At 44.2% G+C, this 25,769-nt stretch overlaps 2 protein-coding genes across 2 annotated transcripts in view; both read right to left on the reverse strand.

The window, feature by feature from the left end:
- Positions 1–3,372: 3,372 nt before the first annotated feature.
- The window catches only part of LOC143962140 (E3 ubiquitin/ISG15 ligase TRIM25-like), a 54,609-nt gene continuing 32,212 nt past the window's right edge, over positions 3,373–25,769 (reverse strand). The window contains exon 3 of the mRNA XM_077471471.1: positions 3,373–6,238. Within this exon, the coding sequence (XP_077327597.1) occupies positions 6,226–6,238 (13 nt within the window). The 3' untranslated portion in view covers positions 3,373–6,225. The remainder of the gene's footprint in view (positions 6,239–25,769) is intronic.
- Positions 7,504–10,541, reverse strand: LOC143962142 (E3 ubiquitin-protein ligase TRIM11-like). The gene is made up of 2 exons (XM_077471473.1): positions 9,552–10,541; positions 7,504–8,374 (listed from the first exon to the last, which is right to left on the reverse strand). The coding sequence occupies exons 1-2, from the start codon at positions 10,322–10,324 to the stop codon at positions 7,504–7,506; spliced, it is 1,644 nt and encodes a 547-aa protein (XP_077327599.1). The 5' UTR covers positions 10,325–10,541.

Consider the following 25,769-nt stretch of genomic DNA (forward strand, 5'->3'; position numbering starts at 1 on the left):
GACTGTGTGTATGCAACAGTTTCGGACCAGATCCGACGGGCAAAATCTGACAGATTTGGTTGTGGAAATCTCCGACCGTGTGACTCTCAATAGGTGTGATGGTTATTTCTAACTACCTCACTTATATGCTTAATGATACATAAAATAAGTGATTGAAACCTTTTGTCTATATAAGAATTAACCAATGCGGTTGCAGCTATTACTGATAGAATTAATAATGAATGATAACTGTGCAAAGAGAATAACAATCACATTTATTTATAGAGAAAAGGAACATTAGAATAATCAGATATCACCAAATATAACGTAGTGATGTTACACATACAATGTTGCCAGTGGACAAAGATAATGAATACAAAAAGGATATATTGTTACAATGAACATATAAATGCTATCAGTGTATTAAGGCAAATCCTAGGAGAGAAAAAAGAAAAGAGAAATAAGATAATACGGATACGTTCCACAGACAGATCTTACGTGACCATGCTTGTGGAGACCATGAGGCTAAGAGAGGCCCATCAATGGGAGCTTTGATTTTTATGTTCCCTCTCTACCCTCCCCCACCAATTACACAAATGGACTACTTTCATTGGTTCAGAGTTGCATCAAATTCTGATTGGCTATACCTGAAGCCTAGATGGCCATCATGCTTCTCACATAAGCATTAGACTCTCTTCGGTGCCTCTCTGTCTACCATGTTTCTGGTTGTTGGGTAAGAAACCCTCTTTGATCCGAGTATAACCAGTTCCTCTGATATGTCCATCTCTATAAACAATCGGGGGACTTAGTTATCACCCGACTATTGAAGACATCAAATGGCTTTTGAGAAACATGAAGAAGTCTTGTGAGCCGGACCCAAATCTCATCATATATATATCTCCATCTAACGGGGCATGGTCATTTAATTAGAAAGTCCTCACAATGGTTCCCTTGAAGCCTCTTGATATAAATATGAAGCTCAATATTTCCACATCATCGATAATAAACAAAATATATCAGACATTCCAGCGAGAGTCTGAAGTCACCGGATATCAATGAACTGTCACTGAAAGTTGCACTGCGGTGGAATTTTGTCAATATTTGGACTTGATTTATGAGTTTTTGGTTGCACTGCACTATATATTTTGTTTAATAAAATCCCCGTCACCGATTTTTATTACCATGAAGGTGAACTGACTCTGTAATACAAATCATAATACAGAAATTATATAAAATATATTAAAATCTGCAACATTTCCAGGGACAAACCTCCAAATCCCGGGACTGTCCCTGGAATCCAGACACACCTGGCAGTTTATGAATGACATTTATTATATGTAATTATTTTCCCATTACCACCACTGTAGCGATATCACGTCTGAGCTAGGATATATTGTAACTAGTTGCCATTTTGTGTGGAACGCAGCCATGACAGTTTGGCTACCTTGTAAACTTACTTACATCTGTAAAAACTCCCCCCTCCCTTGTCTTAGGAATTCCAAATGTTTTAACATCTTCAAAAGGAAAGCAGAGAAAACAGAACCAGGCCAGGTCAAATAAACAAGGCTCAAGTTGCCTGGCAAGATATTGCGGCCTGTCGTAAAACTGTCACTTTCTCCATTCAGAGAACTAACAGATCCCCGTCGTAAATACTTCCAACAAGATAGCGTGCAAACAGATTAGTAAAGTGTTGAAACTTTAACATTTTTTATAACTTTCAAAGCCATCATAGCACAGCCATAATATGGATATATTTAGTTTCCTCGGATACTTTCTAACATTTCAAGTCTAGACACCCCTATGTCAGGTCATATGGGAAGCCACTGGGACCCATTACTCCTCCTAGGTAACCCTGAAATGGGAAACCTGTCATGTGTGGACTTGTTTTGAAGCAAATATCATGTTGATCACTAAAATGGATATCTGCAGTCTATAAACAATAGAGAGGCAGAGATATGAATATGTATAACAAAGTGTACCTGGGACAGGGTCATGAGTGTAGACACCTCCCAGCAACCAACCCCTAAACAAGATGACCAGACGATTGGTCACTGGTCGCTGTCAACACCCCCTTTGATTTGACAGAAAAGAGGAGAGGCCAAGGCAATGGTCAGTTCTCCTTTTACCATCCAATCAGGAAGATCTGCCAAGTTGAGAACCGATTACCTTTGCTTATCGATTGAACTCTGATCAACCCTCGGACATTAATTGCAAGTATTCTTCCTTCTCAATTCTATCTTATTTCTTTGTGGCTGTATATTGTCTTTATTTTTTGAAACATCCTTTTTCTGTAAATGTTTTATCTGCACCAACCTTGACCTTTTCATAATAAATCCTTATGTTGAAAAGTGTTAACCTTGTCTTTAAAGCTCTTGATGCAAACTATAAACGAACCTGTCTCTTAAAAGGGCGCTACTGTGGTAGAGTAAGGCACTGAGCAGACCTGTCTGTGGTGGCAGTGTGTGTTGCAGGCGCTTATTCCAAACTTATAATTGGTGTTGCTTAAATTACGAGTCCCCCCGGCTCTGTCTTTAAACGGGGGTGGTGGCAGTTAAAGGGTTAATTGTGTAATTAGCCCAGTGACAATCACTCTCAGGCTGCCTGCACCTAGATTGTGGTCCCGCAAGCTGGAAAATCTTTGTGCTGGGTGCAGCTGAGTGTGGCATTGTTACGTAAGTGACAGCGTGGTGTGAGGTTGGCCGGTCCTTTGTCGCCAGTTAGCGAGGAGGGCAGAGATCTGACACCAGCGTTCGTCACAACCACCATACATAGTACAGCTGTCATATGGAAGCTATCAGGTGGTGGCACCACAATCACTTCCACCCACCCACAAAGTGCGGTCCTCCCTGGGTGTGCTCCCGCCCATTTCCTGGGCTCATCGGTGGTCCTGTGACCGGCATGGTGGGGCCACCAAGTAGGGGAATGGAGATCAGTAAATGTCCATTCTCTGATCTCCTCTTCTGACTAATGACCCGGAAGTGATGTATAAAATGTCACTTCTGGGTATTGCTGGCACTTTCACCAGCCGGTATGGCCGGGGACTGTGATCTGTGCTCCATTAGCTTCAATATGGAAGAGGTGGGACATCAGGGGTCTTTTATACCTCTGATGTCTCATTAACCACTTCAGCCCCGGAAGGATTTACCCCCTTCCTGACCAGGCCATTTATTTGCGATACGGCACTGCGACGCTTTAACTGACAATTGTGTGGTTTGTGTGACATTGTATCCAAACAAAATGTATGTCCTTTTTTTCCCCACAAATAGAGCTCTCTATTGGTGGTATATGATCACCTCTGCATTTTTTTTTGTGCTATAAACAAAAGAAGAACAAAAATTTTGAAAAAAAAATAGTTTTTTTTTTATTTTTTTATTTTTTGCTTTTCCATATTTTTTTTATATATTTCTTCTATCAGTTTAGGCTGATATATGTCTTCTACATATTTTTGGTAAAAAAAAATATATAAAAATCACAATAAGCATATATTGATTGGTTTGCACAAAAGTTATCACATCTACAAAATAGGGAATAGATTTATGGCGTTTTTATAATTATTATTATTTTTTTTACTAGTAATGGCGGTGATCAGCGATTTTTAGCGAAATTGCGGCAGACATATCGGACAATTTTGACACTATTTTAGAACCATTGACATTTATACAGTGATCAGTGCTATAAAAATGCACTGATTACTGTATGAATGTCACCAGCACGGAATGGGTTAACACTAGGGGGCAATCAAGGGGTTAAACGTGTTCCCTGGGAGGTGTTTCTTACTGTGGGGGGGATGGGACTGACTGGGGAAGGAGAGAGATCGCTGTTCCTAAGCATTAGGAACACAAGATCTGTCTCCTCACTCCTTACAGTACAGAAATATATGTATTTACACACAGAAATCCCCATCCTGGCTCTGTCAGGTGCGATCTTGTCTAGCTGGTGGATATCACGGGCACGCTCATCGGCTCCTAAGTGATGTGGCGGGTGTGTGCTTGCTTGCTGTACCCCTTAAAGCACCCGCTGTACAGCTACATCGATTCACGCAGGGGAGTCATTCTGCCGCCGTATAATGATGGCGGACGGTCAGCAAGTGGTTAAGGAGAACCAGTTACCCAAAAAAGCATCACATTGTCTCCATGTGACAAAAAAAAAGTTTAGTAAAATAGAAATGTAAAAATATTACTATACCGACCAACATTATGAGATGGGAATGAGGGACACCTACCAGCAAATGTATGTAGGCATAGGACACGCCCCCTGCCACACCCCGTTAAAGGAGAAATAGCCAAAAAAAAGGTTAATTAAATCCACAAGGGATTTCTTTACCACGACTCTTCCCTTATATTGGCTTTTAACATTTACAAATGTAGCAATTTAGAAATTGGATGAAAGTGGGAAACACTTTTTTGATAGATAAAAAGTTCATTTTATATACATCTATATAGATCAGACCAAAATGAGGGACAGATGAGGAGGAAAGAGGGACAGAGGGACTTTGCTCCAAATCAGGGACAGTTGGGAGTGATGATATTACACATAAATTGCCCCTAAAGTCCCCCCCACCCCAACATTTTTGAGTGCCCCACCCCCCAATACACGTATGAATGTAAATGCATGTTTCAGGGACACCTACACACAAGGCCATTGCTTGCACTGCACATTACATATCACCACACACACCGGAGTGAGAGAAGAAATTCTCAGCCCATTACTCACAGTTATCTCTAAACTGATGACCTGTAGGGGCTTGTAAAGTGTCGTCTATGAAAATAAAGCGCACCAAAGATTGTTGTCATTTCAGGGGCGCACGCAATTTTAACCACTTGCCGACCGGCTCACGCCGATATATGTCGTCAAAGTGGCATGGGTGCGCAAAACGACGTAACCGTACGTCACTGCGTCACCGGCGGTAAGCAGGCGAACGCGCATTTTTATAGCAGTGATCGCTGTATAAATGTCAATGGTCTCAAAATGGTGTCAAAAGTGTCCGATGTGTCCGCCGCAATGTCGCAGTCATGATAAAAAATCGCAGATTCGCCGCCATTACTAATTAAAAAAAAATTATAATCAGTGGCTCTTTACCAAGATTGGTGTGGCGGTGTGCTAGACTGACACACCGCACCACCGATCGCCGTGATGCGCACCCCAACGGGCGCATGAGATTGGTCATTCTGGGAGGCCGTCATATGATGTCCACCCAGAACGAGAGCCGCGCCGCCCCCAGCTGTCATATGACGGCCGACGGGCAGCAAGCGGTTAAACATGTGTGTAAAAAATGCTAAAACGGTTGTGCAAGAGAAAGGGTTAAAGGGCCCCTGTCATGAGAGAATCATGGGGGCCACCATTTCTACCATTACTCTCCTTGTGAGAATGCTAGTTCCCTGGCTGTCATGCTGATGCTTTGCCTTCATTACTGTCTCAGTCTGTGACCCGGAACAAGTATAGAGATAAGGAATTCTGACTCTTTTCTGATTCTTATTCCCCCCATGCTTGTTCCGGGTCGGAGACTTAAAGTGGTAATAAATCCCAAAAACAGAAATGACAATTATTGGAGCTTACCAATCCTTAGATGTGGTGGCTGCATTCCTTTTCTGTTTTTACTTTTATGTTCCCCTGGTGATCCTGCCAGTAACACACTTCCTGTCTTAGGGCAGCTCCTCTATCTATGGAGGGGCAGTGGAGACCCCCTTGGACAGCAGCCTTGTCTGGAGAGGGGGGTGTTGGATGGACTAGTAAATTTAGATGGACTTTACATAAGTGACTAACAAATTAAAGGAGAACTCCAGATAACACTTTATAAGCCGTTACACCAACATTTGTGTCTCCTTTTGGGATAAAGGTTTTACATCAATGACTAAAAGCTGATCATTGTAAGCACCCCTGTCAGTGGTGAATGGTTTGTCCCAATCCTCTAACTGCCACTTTTGCTGGACAGATTGGTCTGTTATAGGAAGTTGGGAAATAACAGCAGAACCAACAGGTAAAAGAACAAAATTCCAGGAGGACTCCGAAAAAACAAAGACTGCTGTGTTCATGTCAGTGACAGACGCCGTCATATCCGTCATTTTATATTTTGTCTTTACTGCCACTTTATAAGTTCTTACATTACACACAGCCAGGGAACTAGTATTTTCAGAAGGAGGCCCTCAGACTTCTCCCAGGAGCCACCACTTCCTCCAATCATTGGCTGATCAATGAACCAATCCCACCACCTGTCACTGTGATGTCACCAGACTGTGGGCGGAGTTCTCACATCTCCCGCCTCCCCCCACATATCTTTAACCACTTCAATACAGGGCACTTAAACACCTTCCTGCCCAGACCAATTTTGAGCTTTCAGCGCTGTCGCACTTTGAATGACAATTGTGCGGTCATGCTACACTGTACCCAAATGAAATTTTTATCATTTTTCCCACAAATAGAGCTTTCTTTTGGTGGTATTTGATCACCTCTGCGGTTTTTATTTTTTGCTAAACAAATAAAAATATACCGAAAATTTTGAAAAAAAATGTTTTTTTTTGTTTCAAGTTCAAAACTTTGTAAATAAGTACGTTTTCTCCTTCACTGATGGGCACTGATGGGGTTACACTGATGGGCAATGATAAGGCGGCACTGATGGGCACCGATGAGGTAGCACCAATGAAGTGGCACTGATGAGGCGGCATTGATGAACACCGATATGTGGCACTGATAGGCGGCACTGATGGGTGGCACTGATGGGCGACACGGATGGGCACTGATAGGTGGCACAAATTGGCACAGATTGGCATGGATGGGCATGGGTAGGCGGCACAGGTGGGCATGGGTAGGCGGCACAGGTGGGCATGGGTAGGCGGCACAGGTGGGCATGGGTAGGTGGCACAGGTGGGCATGGGTAGGCGGCACAGGTGGGCTTGGGTAGGTGGCACAGGTGGGCATGGGTAGGCACTGATAGGCGGCACAGATGGGAACTGATAGGCGGCATTGTATTATAATATATTGTACTAATGGATGCCAATCAGTGCCAATCAATAATGCATGCCAATCAGTGATGCCCATTGTGGGCATTGATTGGCATCCATTATGGGCACTGATTGGCATCCATTGTGGCACTAATTGGAATCCCTGGTGGTTTAGGGTGGCATACCTTGTCCTTGGCATCCCTGATGGTCTGGTGGCGTCCCTGGTGGTCCAGTGTGGGCATCCTTAGGGGGGGGGCTGTGCTGATAATCGATCAACACAGACCCCCCCTGTCAGAGGAACAGCCGATTGGCTCTCCTCTACTTGCGTCTGACAGACGCGAGTGAGGAAAAGTCGATCACCGGCTTTTCCTATTTACACTGTGATCAGCCGTGATTGGACACGGCTGATCACGTGGTAAAGAGTCTCCGTCGGAGACTCTTTACCGAGATCATAGTTGCCGGGTGTCAGACTGACACCCCGCAACAGCGATCGCCGCGATGTGCGCCCCGGGGGCGCGCAGCGGCTCATAATCCTGAGGACGTCATATGATGTCCGGTCAGGATTATCAAACCACTTTGCCGCCGTCTATTTGCCATAGGGCGGGCGGCAAGTGGTTATACAACCATCCCATACACCTATCCCAGCATGGAGGGGCTCAGTGAAGGTGGTGGTGAAGGTGTGGAGGTGTCGGATCGGGTCACACAGATCATAAAAGGAGATCCGCCCGGCCTCATAATCCAGATATATCCTGACTCTGTTACTGGAGGGATTGGTGGGTAAGAGGATCTCTTTACTGTCATGTATCACCCCATACTGATCACCAGTCCTGTCCAAACCCCAGGACTTGTTATTATCTCCAATCACTGACTCCTTCCCTCTCCTCTCTATACTGGGGTAACACATCCCGACTCTCCAGCTCTCTGACCCCCCGATATCCACTTCCCAGTAATGTCTCCCTGAGGAGAAACTCCGACTGCTCAACACCTGAGGAGAATACTGGAATCTCTCTGGTGTTTCTGGGTAATTCTGGTTTCTATCTGACCTGGATACAGTTTTCCTGTCATCTGATATCTGTAGATTATTATAAGCTGTGTTTACATCCAGTAATATGTCTGCAGCCCCCTGTATATAGGAGTATACATTTACCTCTGTTATTATATCAGATAAACCTGTGTGTAAGACCCCCGCCACATCCAGACCCCCTCCATCATGGAGGAGTTCCTCATGTCTCTCTCTGTCCTCATTATCTCCATCCTCAGTATCACACAAGTCACCTGTGTCTGATTCCTGTAAGACAGTCAGTGGATCCGTCACGTTACACAGCTCCTCAATGTGACGCAACTTCCTGGACAGCTCCTCCTTCTTTATTTCCAGATCCCGGATGGAGATGGAGATCCGCTCTGCCCTCCCGGAGATGTCCCTCAGGACTCTCTTCTCCAGGTCTTCCAGACGTCTCCTGAGATTAGACATGTGCAATTCCTTTAGTTCCGAATTCATTTTTTTAATGAATTTTGACAAATTTGTCAATTCTGAAATTCCCAATTTTTTGAACTTTTGAACTTCTGAGTTTCTGAAATTTAGAATTTCCGAGTTTCCGAATTTCCAAGTTTATCATTTCCAAATTTTCCAAAATTTTTACTTCTCAGAAATTTGAATTTCAAAATTTTTGAAATTTCAGATTTTCGAAAAAATTGAGATTTCGAAATTCGAATTTGGAAATTCGAAATTTTGGAAGATTCAGGAATATGAATTTTTGGAAAATTAAGAAATTAAAAAATTAAAAATTAAGAAATGTGAAAATTTTAGATTTGGAAATTCAAAAATTCTAAATTTATAAATTTGAAAATTCAAAAATAAGAATGAAAATCCAAAAATTAAAAAATGTGTAAATTTGAAAATTCAAAAATAAGAATTAAAATCTGAAAATTCTAAAGAATGAAAATCTGTTTGAAAACATGTAAATCTGAAATAAAAATGAAACAATAATAAATATTAAATGAAAGGTATTGGAATTTTCTTTCAAATTTGGATGTTAGTGAACGTAATGAATATGAATTTATCCAAAGTTACAAATTATCTGAAATATCGAATCTAAACGGAAAGTAATGATCTAATAATAATAATAAATAACAATAATAATAACAAAACCTATTTATTATTAATTATGAATTTGTTCCATTCCATTTGTTTAGATGCGGCATTCATTATTTCGGATAATTTATAACTTCAGATACATTTGTATTTGCTACATTCACTAACAGCCAAATTTGAAAAGAGATTCCAATAACTATAATTTAATGCTTAGTTATTATTTTTAATTTTACAGATTTTTTTGCTTTTTTTCATATTTTCACATTTTTAGATTTTCACATTTTTAAAATATGAAAATTTGTAAATTAGAAAATTCTAAATTCGGAAATTGGAAAATTCGTAATTTGGAAAATTCGGAAATGAGAAAATTTGAATATTCAGAAATTTGAAATTTGAAATTCGGAAAGCTGGAAATTCAAAAATTTAAAAATCAGAATTTCAGATTTCTGAATTTCCGAATTTTCTAATTTCCGAATTTCCAAAAAAAGCAAAAAAAGAATGAAAAGAAAACAAATTAATTTTTTGTCAGTACACATGTCTACCTGAGATCTCTAAACAGGGCAGTGACTCTCTCTGTGTCACCGGCTGCTTCTTCTTCTACTTTCCTCCGGTGTTCCTGCAGACTCTGGACTCTTTCCTCCGTCTTCTCTCTCTTTGTCAGAAGTTTCTGCAGAACATTCCTCAGTGTCTTCTTCTTCTCAGAAGCCTCATCATGTGTCTCCATCTCATGTCCTTTATGTCCTCCAGTCACATAACAAGACATACAGACACAGCTACCATCCTCAGTGCAGAAATACTTCAAAACTTCCTTATGGACGGAGCATTTCCTGCTCTCCATGGACAAGGTGGGGTCACATAAGATGTGTTCTGGGGACTTTTTGTGGACTCTCAGGTGTTTATCACACAGAGAAACCTCACAGTGCAGACAGGATCTAACAGCAGGTACAGGAGAGTCCACACAGTGAGTACAGAAGACCCCGGACTCCTCTTGATCTTGATGAGTAGACAGGAAAGTCTCTGCTATGTTACGTAGTTTCTTGTTCTTCTGCAGTTCAGGCCGATCCGGAAACTTCTCTCTGCATTCAGGACAGGAATATCCTCCAGACCCCCCCTGTGTATCCAGCGCACGATCAATACAGTCCCGGCAGAAGTTGTGACCACATCTCAGGGTTACAGGATCGGTATAAATGTTCAGACAGACGGAACATTCCAACTCAGCTCTCAGATCACCAGACGCCATCGCTGACAGCAGAAGAGAAACAAAACTGAAAGTCTCTGACACCGGAGAGGAATGTGGATGGGGGAGGGGTGACATCCTCCTACACAGGGTGAGGCTGAGCTCAGCTCTCTGTTGACTTAGAAACCTTTCTATGTCAGATTAGGAGACGCCCCATGACTTTGTACATTTACACTTATAAACATCTATTTAACCCCTTGAGGGCCACCATGACATACTTTTCTTCCAGCATTTGTACCCACAGACCACATCGGGGTGCAGCACCTAGGGGTGGGGCACATTTTTCTGGCAGCAAGCCTGTTATACACCCAGAGCTGAAGAGTCTAATCAAGTCTTCATCCTCCTCCTCCTCTGTCTTCCAGGAATAGAATAGATTGAAGTCATCAGTAGCTGCTAAAGCTCCCTGTTCTTCCTCCTCATCCACAGATACTCCTGTCATTGCCCCACCAATTGGCATGGAGAAGTCATCTGAGATATTTCAGCACAGTGTCAGTCACTTGCTCCATGAGGATGCACAGCAATTAATGAACGGCGAGGTTGGGGAGGAGACCAATGGGAGCATAGAGGGGAGTGACATAAGGCAGGATCAACCAATTGGCACCAATGTTCCTGCAGCTGAGACCTACTGCCACGTTGGAAAACATAAAAGAACATAGGCGCTCAGTAAATCAATGTAAATTTCATAACTCAAAAGGTTTGAAATATTAAAATAAAATTCATATACAAATATATATAAAGATATTGCCTAATTCTGACTTTTTTTTTAAAAAACTTACTGGGAGAAATGAATAAAAAGTCTATAAAGATACTTATAAATGTCCAATCAGTCCCAGGGAGAGGAAATTCTTGCTGGACAGGCAGGCAATAATATATGCTCTTTCACTGAAGGCTGCTGATCTTAGAGTGAAGCCGACTCAATCACATAGAAGAAAACAAGTAGAAAAGCTCCACTTAGTAAAATAAACTTTAATTCATTAAATATCAAGTTTCTGTCACTTACATTTACCGAACAGAAAGCTGGGGATAAACATAGTCAAGTCCTGTGGTCCTCAGCATGTCCTTAAAGCGTCCAAAAAAATCAATCGGAGCCCCTAGTGTTGATGGCGAGACGCCGGGGGAGAACCCAGCTGTGTCTCGCTGCTGACCGATTGCAGAGCGGCTCACGGAGACGGCGTGTGACGTCACAGGTACAAGGGAACACACAACGCGTTTCTGAGCATGTGCGGGTTCCGTACGGAGCCAGAGTGCTCCTTTGTCAAGTGTAGAAAAAGAAGGGAACAGAGTGACGGCTATTAAATACCTGCATTCATTAGACAAACAACGGTGTATAGTTTGGCCTGAAAAGGTTTAAGAAAAACTAATGCTGGCCATATCATACATAATAAAGAAAATACAGTGTTGCCGTGTCAAATGATAAATCAGCTCATAAATAAATAAATAAATAACCTCTTAGCATTATGCTCTTGATCTTACAAGAATCTTGAGATAAACCACTGTATAAAAATTAAAAGAATACTAATAATAAAAATAATAATGAGAATAATGAATCAAATAAATAAATAAATGATAGAACAAAAAACTAATGATAATAATAAGTATGAAATTAATAAAAAAAAATTAAAAATTGAAAAACTAAAACTAAAAATAATAATAAATATAAAAAATAAAAATAAAAAATATATATAAAACAAATAATACGTAATAATTAATAAAAGAAAAACATTAACAAATAATCTTTACAGAAAAAGCAATTTTCCAGTGTCTTTATTGGCTAAATCCGTGATAACGAGTCACAAGATAGTGTGTATCTCAATTTCCTCGTTAAGGCCATTAGGGGGAAGCGTATCCAAAGTAAAAATCCAGAACGTTTCATGCTCATACAATTTAATTTCGAGAAACGTTCTGCTTCAGAGATGTCACCAGGTATGGATTCAATCACCCATACCTGGAGGCCCAACGTGGACTGATTATGAAACTCTAGAAAGTGTCGTGGCACACTGTGTTTATCACTCCCTAATTCTGTGAGCCGACGATGCTTGCCAAAGCGTTGTCTGAGGGGACAGATAGTACGGCCCACATATAGCATTTTACATGGACACATCAAGCAATAAACAACATAGTCACTAGAGCAATTATGAAATTGATTAAAATGATGGGTTATTCCTTTATAGGTAAAACATTTTTGGCCATGGTTAACAAATTGACAAGTTTTACAGAGAGGCTTATTACACCTATACATCCCTTTAAGTGGAATAAGACACAGAGGATTTGTGTCACGTTTATATTTCAATTTACTGGGGGAAATGTTCTTCTTAAGTGTGGGGGCCCTTCTATAGGTGACCTTGGGTCCATCTCCCAATGTGGAGCTCAGATGAGGATCTTGTTTCAAAATACTCCAATGTTTTTTAAGGATATGTTCCATTCTTTTATATTGTCTGTGAAACCCTGTAATAAAACGCACAGTAGATTCTACTTGGGGTTTGGCCACCTTGGACTTCTTCCCCGAGAGGAAGGTGATGTAAGCGTGTTCTACTAGCTGTGAAGGATAGCCTTTCTCAATGAACTTTTCTTTGAGAGATACACTCTGTGCTATATAATCACAATCCCTGGTGCAGTTCTGTCTCAATCTACAGAACTGCTCTTTGGGGATATTGTTCAACCATACAGGGTGATGGCAACTGTCATAATGCAAGTACGAATTGCCAGCAATTGGTTAGGTATAATTTCGAGCAAAGATGCTGTTACCGTCATGATTGAGTTCGAGATTGAGAAAAGCTAAGCTCTCTTTATTCCAAACCGCAGAAAAGGAAAGGCCCATATTATTGGTATTGCAATGGTATTGCAATTGTTGGTTCTTAGATCCTATACATGCTAAAGAGTGGGAGGGGATAGCCGAATTCTGTACTGCTAAGTGGTCGGAAGTTATAGTGAGTCAGAGACATATAAAATACAATGAAGTGGTCCACCGTGTACAGATATTATCTTCTGAAATTGCTGCTTATCATTTAAAGGTTCCGCCCACTTGGTTAAAAACTCTGAAAAGGAATACTAAAAATAAAGAAAATAAACTTATTGAGGTTAAACTCAAAAAATTCTATAGAGATATAGAGGATTATTCCCAGAATAAAGTGTTTTCATGGAAGGAGAATAACTCTATACCCCCTCTTATGGCAGTTCATCCATTTTCCAATGTACCTGTGAAAAAGAATAGGTCCAAACAAAATAGATTACATCCAGTTCCCATACATAATATGGGCCACTCTCCTTTTCCTAGTGACCCTCGTTCTAGGGTTGATTCAAATGAACAGAGGGCTAGTTCATTACCCAAAAGGATATGGCCGAATGAACAGAGAGCTTGCCCCTTACCCCAAAGGACACGACCATCAAGTAGACACAGAATAAAAGGTGTGCCCAAAGGGAAACCGAATAAGGACACATCTAATATTACTAAAGCTACCTCTCTGGTGGGCCAATGTTGTTACCGCGGTAGCCATTGAACCTGTTCCTATGTCCTCTGGGACAGCACTTATAGATCCGACACCTGTTGATCTTGTTTCTTCTTGTTCTAATTCAGTATCTTTGAATTTGCTACCAAATACTACCCTGTCAGCTGATAAAAGCAAAAGTTCTGTCCCGAATACCTCTTCATTCGATCTCCTGGTTGGTGATTTTAATAAAGGCGAAATACCGCCTTATACCACTTCCCTGTCTTTTTCTCCTTTTTTAGACAGGGGCTCACACCCAAAACTTTGATTAAAAAGAAAACACATAGACGAGGATGTAGAGGCGGACGGGGAAAATACCAATCTAAGTGCCAAAGTTCTGAAACGATAAAATTATTTAACCACTTGCCGAACAGCGTACGACGATGTACGTCGACAGAATGACACGGGCAGGCAAATGGGCGTACATGTACGTCCCTTTAAATTTACCGCCCTGCCCGCGCTGGTCAGGACCCCCGTGAGTCCGGTCGCGGGACCCGCGGACTCGATCGCCGCGGGTATCCCCGCGATCGTCTCATGGAGCGGCCGAATGGAGGAAATGCTGTGTAAACAACATTTCTCCATTCTGCCTAGCAACTAGTGACGCTGATCTCTGCTCCATGTGATTGGAGCAGAGATCAGTGTTCACTAAATGAAAGCCCAGCCCCCCCCACAGTTAGTAACACATCCCTAGGAACACTTAACCCCTACACTGCCACCCACTGGTTAACCCTTTCACTGCCAGTGTCATTTACACAGGAATCACTGCATTTATATAGCAGTGATTACTGTATAAATGACAATGGTCCCAAAAATGTCCGATGGGTCCCCCACAATGTCGCAGTCACAATAAAAATCGCTGATCGCCGCCATTACTAGTAAAAAAAAAAAAAAAATAATAAAAAATTATTAATAAAAATGCTATAAAACTATCCCTATTTTGTAAACGCTATAACTTTTGCGCAAACCAATCAATAATCGCTGCTTGCGATTTTTTTTACCAAAAATATGTAGAAGAATACGTATCGGCCTAAACTGGGGGAAAAAAATGTTTTTTTATATATTTTTGGGGGATATTTATTATAACAAAAAGTAAAAATAATGCGTTTTTTTCAAAATAGTCGCTCTATTTTTGTTTATAGCGCAAAAAATAAAAACCGCTCTATTTGTGGGAAAAAAAGGACGTCAATTTTGTTTGGGAGCCACGTCGCACGACCGCGCAATTGTCAGTTAAAGCGACGCAGTGCCGAATCGCAAAAAGTGGTCTGGTCTTTGACCAGCAAATTGGTCCGGTCTGAAAGTGGTTAATCTATCATCCTATGAGTTAACTAGTGAGGATGTTTCATTGCTGAGTAGAGGCTTGACTTTTTCTCCTACAACGCATCCAAATTCTTTTTTATTGTTCAAGGATTTGAACAAATTTATAAGAAATCTTACCCTTAAAAGGTTTTTTTCACATTCAATCAATGAAAAATGAGGGATTGGAAGTAATTCTCCCTCCTTCAAATTCCGTTATTGCTTCAATAGAACTAGATTCAGAAAATGAGACTGACAGTACCATTAGCGTTTATGAGTGTCATCCTGATCTGGAGGAATCGCCTATTGACCCAGATTGGGAATTGTTCACTCAACACTTCCAAACATCTCCCCCCGATAGTACACACTCAGTTAAAACCGAGACCATCATTTTACCCCACTAAGTCAAAGGGTCCATATTTAGAGGCTTTTTACAGGGTCGTCACTGCTGATCTTCAAAAATGATGTCAAAAGTCAACAAGCAAACAAAAATATTGTGCTCAAAATCTTACGTCTGGAGAAAAATCCTCGCTTAAACGGTTTCTAGATAATCCAGATCTTGTTATAAAATCAGCGGATAAGGGAGGAGGGATCATCATTCAAGATCGTGTTTCTTATGTGGACGAGGCAACTAAAACATACAAGAAATTACCTAGTGACCCTCTTCCCTCTTTCCACATTGAGGCTGAAATGCTAATTTCGAAAGCCATTATTGATCAGAAAGATTTAGAAATCCTGAAGGCGGTGATTGTTTTTTTCAGATCCTGTACTTTGTACTAACTGTTTTAACTGGTGCATAGGTGTACGCACAGAGTGTGGCAGGTGTGCCTGGGCCCAGTGGCGTATCCAGGGTATGGCACATATGGTAAGTGCCATGGGCGCCATATGAAGGGGGCGCTCCTGAGCAGGGACTAGCATTACAGTATTTTACTTTAAAAAGTAGAGTTTTCTAAACTTCTCTCCATTCCTACTTGCTTATTGGGGGGATGTAATTACATTTTCCTGGACCTCATCAGGTCAACATAGGGGGCCGAGGAGTGGAGCGTAAAGGAGTAACTTCTTTTTTATTTTCGGGGCGCATGTACATGTGGCCGTCCTGCTACTCAGTTAGTCCCTGCCGGCGGAGTGATTCTCTGCCCTGCTCCCGCCCTCAGGTGCTGAGCTGTGAGGCGGAGTGCTTCTTACAAGAAACATCCGGAGGAGAGCGTGGCTGCATGTGCCGAGATCTATACAGCTTATCATTGGAGAGACTGTCGGTCTGCAGTCGTGTCCTGGCTCAGGGCTGCTCTGCAATGTTGTAGGAGCTGAGAGTGCAGGGAGGCTGGGATCGGAGGAACGGGGGGGTAATAAAGCCGGGGTCTGGCATCCCAGCACAAATCACGGTGACAACACTCACTGCCCAGATACACCTGTACAGCTTGGAATCCCACGGGATCCCTGTAGACATGCCTGCTTATCACCCCCCCACCCCCCCCCCCCCATGGCTGAAGCTGCTCTTTGCATCTGTGAGCATTACAGTCCTGTGTGTACAGAGACAGATCTCCCCCCACAGATATGACTGACCCAGGCATAGACTGGCTGGAGGTCCTGAACTGAGGGCAGAGAGGGATAGAGAGTCATGTAGGCAGTGATAGGGTCAGAGCAGGGGAGTAAAACTTCCATTCTACCTCCCAGTCACCATACACGTGCCTAGAGGCGATTCAGTTCGCATTGTGCGCTATATAAGTATTTCATTCATTCATTCATTCATACACGTCTGTATAAATGCATCCCTGTTTTGTCACAATATTAACAGTATCATTTTCCAGAGAAGCCCCTTCCTCTCCAGCTGATGTCAGGCGGGAGACTCTGTTGCTTCATTGGCAGAGAACCTTCCCACCTACCTCGATGGAATTGCTTCCTCTCTGAATACTACAGAATCGTCATCACTAGTGGTGGGCGTGATTCCAGAGGGACCAACTGGCAGCCTTGTTGCGATCCTGGCGCTGGCAGTTAATTGTGACTGGCATAAAGGCGTGTGCACAAGGGGGGAGGACAGTGATGGGGAGCTCCAGTGAGTGCCCATGGTCACCAAACAGCAATTGTTAGGCCTCTTTGCACTGGGGCGTCGGCGGTAAAGTAAGGTGGCCTGATTTTTTTAATGAAATCCGGGGACATTTTTTTTTTTACTGGTAATGGCACCAATCAGCGACTCTCTGCCTATCCCCACCGCCGCCCGCCTCACAGCATGTCAAGTTTTACTCTCCAGGCCCCGGCTACTAATGGATGGGGAGCAGAGGAAGATAACTCCGCCAGGGAAGGCAAGGAGATAAGCAGGCAGGCGGCTGGCCGGGACTTGAGCCAAGGCAGAAGATCGTGTGAGTGGAGCTGAACGGGCATGCGCCCGAAACCGAAGAAATATTCCCTCTGCTCCGACCAGCACATGATCATCAATTCGGGGACTGTCCCCGGAAACCAGGGATGTCTGGTCACCCTACGGTAAAGCACCCATATTTTTAGCGGTGCTTTACCGCCATTTTTGCAGGGGGTTTTCGGCCACTATCAGGGCGGTTTTAACCCCCCGCGAGCGCCAATAAAGAATTGAAACAGCCCGCCAAAAAGGGCCGCCGCAACTTCGCTTTGCTGGCGGTTTGGCAGCTGTGCCCATTCATTTCAATGGGCAGGAGCTGTGTATACACCGCTCCTTCGCCACTCCAAAGATGCTGCTTGCAGGACTTTTCTTAGCATCCTGCAATGGCACCGCCCCGGTGGGAAAGTACTTTCAACCTGAAGAGACAGGAGAGGCTCTTTACAGGTGCCATGCAGACACTATTTTTAGTGCTGTAGCGCCTGTAAAGCACCTCGGTGTGAAAGGTGTCTTAGGCCTGAAGGAGCTGAGACTGGAGCATGTCCTAGGCCTGAGCCGGGTCACCAAGTGAGTTACTGGCAGGAGACTGGTCACCGGCCTGTGCTAGGCGCTGTGCGTATCATTGACATCACTTGTCTTCTGTCATCAGATTATCTGTGCAGATCTGAGGAGAATGTGTCCGGCATTCATTTCACTCGCTTCAAGATTCGGGACCTGGAGACTGGCACTTTGCTCTTTGACATCTCCAAACTCTGCTCAGGTACCTGTCATGGAGGGCGCCTTTCCTGGGCAGGGGCAGCAGATCTCCTTCATACTTCAAGTAGAACTTGGATGGAGTAACGGAGGGTTATTGTTCCCAATTTGACATCCATTTGGCATTTCATATCCGTTTGGGTGCGGGTGCATGTCCTTGAATGCACACCACTCTCTGTGATCGGGGGCATGTTCCTGCACCCAAACGGATATCAAAGTGAGAGCAAGGGCTGTGTTTATGCAGCTGCTGCATTCCAATTGATTTGAATTGGCCTGCCTGCCAGTGGATGTTTATCTGTGTGCATCTCATGCACTGAAAACACGGCCCTGGACACTTAAAATGTTTTGACAGGGGCGCAGTTTCAGTGCTTACCATAGGCGCCATTTTCACTAGATACGCCTCTGCCTGGGCCCACCCTAATCCCCCTGTGCTGCACAGATTTCCCCTGCTGCTTGGCTGCTGAAGAAAAAGACTGGGGAATCTCTGTGTCAAAAGTGAGACATTGGGGGCTGGTTTTGACCCCTGATATTATACCAAAGCCACCCAATGGGGCTCGTAAAAGATTGTAAAAAATAATAATAAATGATTGCAAAAAAAATTGTAAAAAAAAAAAAAAATTAAAATAGTAATAATTAAAATATAATAAAAATAAACGACTAACACTAATCTCTGCCCTACTGACACCAACCTCTCTGCTCTACTGACATTGTCCACTGCTCTACTGACACTATCAATTACCCTACTATATATATATATATATATATATATATATATATATATATATATATATATATATATATATATATATATATACACAGACACACACACAGATATGTGTTAGAACTTTGGGGTACACACCCTAATGCAATAGGCTGCACACACCTATGGACTGGTGTGTTGGTGATCGGGAACACTGTTGATGGTCACACTGGTCTGGTGACACTGGGACTGGTGTGATGTTATACGGTAACACTGTTGACGGCTATACTGGTCTGGTGGCACTGGTACTGGTGTGGTGGTATATGGTAACACTGTTGATGGCTGCACTGGTCTGATGACACTGGGACTGGTGTTATGGTGATCAGGGACACTGTTGATGGTCATACTGGTCTGATGACACTGGGACTGGTGTTATGGTGATCAGGGACACTGTTGATGGTCACACTGGTCTGATGACACTGTGACTGGTGTTATGGTGATCAGGGACACTGTTGATGGTCACACTGGTCTGATGACACTGGGACTGGTGTTATGGTGATCAGGGACACTGTTGATGGCTGCACTGGTGTGGTGACATTGTACTGCTGTGGCGAGTGATCGGAGACACTGGCTGGCTGTACCGGCATACAATGATATCAAAGCAACCAGTCTGATATCTCTAGCCATAGCAGTACAATGTGTGAGGGAAATTCACCTTAGACCGCACTCAGGATCAAGTTAAGAAGTTTATTCTCGTACGAGGAGACAAGTTACAAGAAAAGGACAGATATTTGCCTCCCCTAGATATGATTGGTTGACGTATATGTCTGGGCTTGACCTGAAATGTGGATGCTCCCACATTTATATTTATTGTACATCAGCAACATGTAATTGGTTCCCACCCAGCCTATGGTGCAATGACAGGGGGGAGGGATGGCTCTTGTTCTTGGAGGATGTCATATGATGTCCTCCCATTCTAGATGTGCAGCTCAGCAATCGGTGGTGAGCTGTGTCCCTTGGAGACAGGGAATTACAGATCACGGTAAAGAGCCAATGACGAAGGTTCTTTATTATGTGATCAGCTGTGTCCAATCACATCTGATCACATGTAAACATATGTCAGGTATCTGAATTTCCTTTCCTCAGCGATGTCACTGTCTGAGAAAAGGGAAGCCAAAAAGCGGCTTTTCTGTGATTGAAATTTACACTGATCAGTGCAGCCTCATCAGCGTTTCTGTGTACATCAGTGCAGAATATCAGTGCCCATCAATGCCATCTTATCAGTGCAGCCTCATCAGTGCAACCCATCAGTGTCGCCTCATCAGTGCAATTTCATCAATGCAGCCTCATCAGTGCCCATCAGTGCATTTTCATCAGTGCTTATCTGTGCAGCATATCAGTGCCCATCAGTGCAGCCTCATCTGTTCCGTCTAATCAGTGCCCATTAGTCCAGCCTCATCAGTGCCCATCAGTGCAGTCCCATTACTGCAGCCTCATCAGTGAAGTCCATCAGTACCAATTAATGTAAATAAGTGCCCACCAGTGCAGACCATCAGTGTCCATATAAGCCACCTCATCAGTGCCCATCAGTGCAGCCCATCAGTGTACATCAATTCAGCCTATCAGTGCCCATCAATGTGCTTCAGTGCCACCTCATTGGTGCCCACCAGCACAGCCTATCAGTGCCACCTCATAAGTGCCACCTCATCAGTGCCCACCAGTGCAGCCTCATCAGTGCCAACCAGTGCAGCCTATAAGTGCCAATCAGTGTCCATCAGTGCCCAATAGTGCAGCCTAGGCCCCTGTACACATGGTCGGACATTCCAACCACAAAATCCATCAGATTTTTTCCGATGGATTTTGTCCGAAACTGGTGTTGCATACACACGGTCAGACAAAGTTGTCGGAAAATCTGATCGTTCAGAACGTGATGACGTTTGTTTGTTACAACGGAACTACGTTCAGGCTAGTAGCCAATAGCTTTGGTCTTGTAATTTGATCTGAGCATGCGTGGTACTTTGTCCGATCGGAAATTCTCTAAAAACGATCGGACTTTGTCTGATCGGATCATGTTGCTGGAAAATTTTATATCTAGCTCACAAACTTTGTTGGTCGGACATTCCGATGGAAAAAGTCAGATGGAGCCCACACACGGTCGGATTATCTGACAACACGGTCCGATCGGACATTTTCCATTGGAATTTTCAACCGTGTGTACAAGGGCTTACAGTGTTCTTCAGTGCCACCTCATCAGTGCCCACTAGTGCAGCCTATAAGTGCCCATCAGTGCCACCTCATCAGTGCCCACAAGTGCAGCCCATCAGTGTCCATCAGTTCCACCTCATCAGTGTCCACCAGTGCAGCCTATCAGTGCCAGTGTTCATCAGTGCCCACAAGGGCAGCCCATCAGTGTCCATCAGTTCCACCTCATCAATGTCCAACAGTGCAGCCTATCAGTGCCAATCAAAGTTCATCAGTGCCCACAAGTGCAGTCCATCAGTGTCCATCAGTTCCACCTCATCAGTGTCCACCAGTGCAACCTATCAGTCCCATTTAGTGTCCATCAGTGCCACCTCATCAGTGCAGCCTATCAGTATCCATCAGTGCCCAGAGTGGGGATCTCAGCGCTGCGGCTCCTTCTCCAAACTCGACCCGTTTCTTAGCTGCACCTGCAGCCTCAGCCTTCTCCCGACCACACAGACTGCATCGAGGCAGGGCCTGAGAGTCAGTACTGCTCCCGTCCTGCCCCCTCCCATGCTCTCTGCGGACTACTGCTGCCTCAAAGACAGTGGCATTGAGGGGTGTGGGGCAGCCCCTAATATTCAGGCAGTGTGGGCTCCAGGGGCAGCTGTTTTGGGCCCGAAAACAGTGACTGGGCTTGGGGCAGTTTCCCCATTTGCCTCACGATAAAGACAGCTATGTTGGTCTCAGTGATCACATGGTACAGGCTCATTGTTTCTGAAGGACACAGCATGCACTGCTGCCTGCCTTAGAGGGTGTGCACAAGCAGCAAGAGCTCTCCCGCCCCTAGGAGTGAACCATCTGGCCGTTTATAAAAAGTGTCCGGGAGGAAGATGGTTAATTAGGTAAGATGCAGTGGCCATACCCTTCAATTAAATTTGAGAGGCTGGGAGGGTGGCAACTTCATTGCAATCTCTAAAGTATAAAATTGAGATCTGTGAGCAAATTGTTGTCATATCTGAGGGGTCCTGTCTATGTTGGGGGTATGCACCACTGTGCCTTTAAGGAGGGGTGGGCTTCCTCCAGGCTCACCTGCCCTCTACCTACTTATTATAATACATGTGCTTCCACAGTGGAGGCTCATCATTAGATGGGTTATGACTACAGAAAATATTGGGGTGCCTTGATGGAACTCTGTAGATTACTCATGTATTTCCAAATGTGTGCAAACTAAACCCCTCTCTTTCCATCACCCCTCTTCTCCACTCTGCAGCCTGTATATAGTTTCATAGTTTCATAGTTAGTAAGGTTTAATAAATACACCAGTCCATCCAGTTCAACCTGAGTGAGTGTCTACCCCTATCCCTGTACATTGCACACTCACATTGGTCCCTACCCTCAAGGAGCCCACAATCTAAGGTCCCTATTCATATACTAGGGCCAATTTTGGACAAAAGCCAATTAACCTACCAGCATGTCTTTGGAGTGTGGGAGGAAACCGGAGTACCTGGAGGAAACCCACGCAGGCACTGGGAGAACATGCAAACTCCAGGCAGGTAGTGTCGTGGTTGGGATATGAACCTGATAAGGTTCTATCCGACATAACATACATGAAGAGTCACCCGCAATCAATGCCACAATCCCAAAGAAGTATTAAAACACAACACAGAATGTAGAGATCATCTTATATGATCTAAGAGGGGATTTAAGGGATATTTAGCGTAACCGCTTTCATTCCTTAACCACTTGAGACCCGCGCTATAGCCGAATGATGGCTACAGCGCAGATCTCCTTTTCCGGGACTAGGTCTATTGACGTCGTCCCGTGCACGAGCCGCCTGCGCGCCCCCTGAAGGGGCGCGCGCGGCACGCTCTGTGATCGGCGAGTCTATGAGACTCGCCTGATCACCGATCAGAGCAAGGGATCGATCCCGACCCCTTATCACGTGATCAGCTGTCAGCCAATGACAGCTGATCATGTGATATAACGGAGCTGGTAACCGGCTATTATTCCTCCTCGCGCTGACAGCGCGAGGAAAAAAAAAAAGAGCCGGTCACCGGCGGCCGTGATCGGGACATCAGTCCCGATCACGGCCAGCCCTACCAGTGCCCACCTGCCCCCTCATCAATAAAGATGATTAAAAAATAAGTGCCCCCGTCAGTGCCACCCAGCAGTGCCCATAGTGCCACCCAGCAGTGCCCACAGTGCCACCCAGCAGTGCCCACAGTGCCACCCAGCAGAGCCACCCAGCAGTGCCAACAATCTGCCTCAACAAAGGTGCTACACCCCAGTGCCACATATCCGTGCCCATCAGTGTAATCTACCAGTGCCCATCAGTGCCCAGCAGTGCCTCCCATCAGTGCCTAGCAGTGCCACCTATCAGAGCCACCTATCAGTGCCACCTATCAGTGCCCATCAGTCCCATCTATCAGTGGTACCTATCACTGCCCCTTAGTGCCACCCATCCGTGCCACCCATCTGTGCCACCCATCCGTGCCATCTTATCTGTGCCCATCAGTGCCGCCTTATCTGTGCCCATCGGTGCCGCCTTATCTGTGCCTTTTAGTGCCGCCTTAACTATGCCTATCAGTGCCCACCAGTGCAGCCTATCAGTGCCCACCAATGCAGCCTATCAGTGCCCACCAATGCAGCCTATCAGTGCCCACCAGTGCAGCCTATCAGTGCCGCCTCATCAGCGCACTTCAATGAAGGAGAAAAATGACCTGTTTGCAAAATTTTACAACAAACTATTAAACATGTATTTTTTTTTTTTTTTTGTTTAGCAAAAAATAAAACTCCCAGCTGTAATTAAATACCACCAAAAGAAAGCTCTATTTGTGGGGAAAAAATGATAAAAATTTCATTTGTGTACAGTGTTGTATGACCGCGCAATTGTCATTCAAAGTGCATCAGCGCTGAAAGCTGAAAATTGGTCTGGGACTGAGGGGGGTTTAAGTGCCCAGTAAGCAAGTGGTTAAAAAATTTGTTTTCCATTTTGTGTCATTCTAACATCCACTTCACAAATAGACATGCTCAAGTTTTGCTAATCTAGTTTCGTTTCTCATGTTGCTGTCATCTTCTTTCAGTTGTTTCATTTCTTGGAAATCACATGATTTTGAGGACTCACTAGTTTCACTTTTATTGTAGGCTGTACTTGTATATGATTGGATAATCTGTATGACACGTTCCAAGGGCGATACTTTCTGAAAGCCCCTTTTACCCCCCCAGCACATGTCTGCTCAGAGGTTGAGTGGCTATGAGCTGATCGTGCTGTCTAATTCAAAATTGCACATCAAATATGCTTCTCCCACTGCAGGACTAGCACCAATCTTAAATGCCCTTTAGGATTAAAATGAGACCAGGATGGGGTTGTGCCACAACATGATTGCATAAACCTCATTCACCAAGACACATCACCCAGGTCTGATTTATCTTTCACAGCACTGCAGAGCACACACAGGCCAACAAACAGATAGCCAAGGGAAATGCTCTGGCTGATTTAGCTGCTAAACAAGCTGCTATTTCACAAAATGCACAGATCCAAATGCCCATGCTAGCCCCAGAATTGCCCTTTTTGGATCAAGTTCTTTCAGATTTGCAGGGATGTGCAGACGAAGCTGATTTCAGAGATTGGGACAAAATAGGTGTGCAGAAAGATCCAAAGACTGGACTTCTCTGCAAAGATGGGAAGCCATGTATACCAGTAGCTAATGCATCACTTTTTATTTCCCAGTACCTTGGAATAGGTCACAGAGGCTGGAAGGCCACTTGTGAACTATTGGAGAAAGATTTTTATTTTCCAGAACTTTTCTGGAGGGTTAAAGATTATGTATCAAGATGCATCACATGTATCAGGCCAAACACTCCTTTTACACATTTGCAGATTGACTTCACACACACACAGGCATGTACTGGCCATTGGGACTACCGGGAGTTTCCCGGTGGGCCGATGGCTCAGTGGGCCACTCTGATGTAAGGGGGCTGGTGATGGGCAACTCTGATGTAAGGGGGTGCTGATGGGACACTCTGATGTAAGTGGGTGGTGATGGGACACTCTGATGTAATGGGGGCTGATGATGGGACACTCTGATGTAGAGGGGCTGGTGATGGGACACTCTGTTGTAAGGGGGCTGGTGATGGGACACTCTGATGTAAGGGGACTGGTGATGGGACACTCTGTTGTAAGGGGGCTGGTGATGGGACACTCTGCTGTAACGGGGCTGGTGATGGGACACTCTGATGTAAGGGGGCTGGTGATGGGACACTCTGTTGTAAGGGGGCTGGTGATGGGACACTCTGATGTAAGGGGGCTGGTGATGGGACACTCTGTTGTAAGGGGGCTGGTGATGGGACACTCTGCTGTAACGGGGCTGGTGATGGGACACTCTGATGTAAGGGGGCTGGTCATGGGACACTCTGATGTAAGGGGACTGGTGATGGGACACTCTGTTGTAAGGGGGCTGCTGATGGGACACTCTGATGTAAGGGGGCTGCTGATGGGACACTCTGATGTAAGGGGGCTGCTGATGGGACACTCTGATGTAAGGGGGTTGCTGATGGGACACTCTGATGTAAGGGGGTTGCTGATGGGACATTCAAAATGTATCTGGGCCGGTCTGGATGAAGTCCAGGGCCAAATTTCGGTCCCAGTCCAGCCCTGCACACACATGCCCAAACTAGGCAAAAGACAAGAATATCTTTTGGTAATTGTGAACACGTTCTCAAGATGAGTTGAACTTTTTGTAAACACAAAAGAAGATGCAC

The sequence above is a fragment of the Lithobates pipiens genome, unplaced genomic scaffold, assembly GCF_037356315.1.
Source record: "Lithobates pipiens isolate NorthernLeopardFrog02 unplaced genomic scaffold, aLitPip1_a1.2 Scaffold_8, whole genome shotgun sequence".
NCBI classification, from domain to species: Eukaryota; Metazoa; Chordata; class Amphibia; order Anura; family Ranidae; genus Lithobates; species Lithobates pipiens.

Excerpts from the sequence above, each read along its gene's own strand:
- LOC143962142 (XM_077471473.1), bottom strand. The coding sequence starts at position 10,324 with ATGTCACCCCTCCCCCATCCACATTCCTCTCCGGTGTCAGAGACTTTC. Across the intron at positions 8,375-9,551 it reads GCCCTGTTTAGAGATCTCAG|GAGACGTCTGGAAGACCTGG; the intron begins GTAGACATGTGT and ends GTCTAATCTCAG.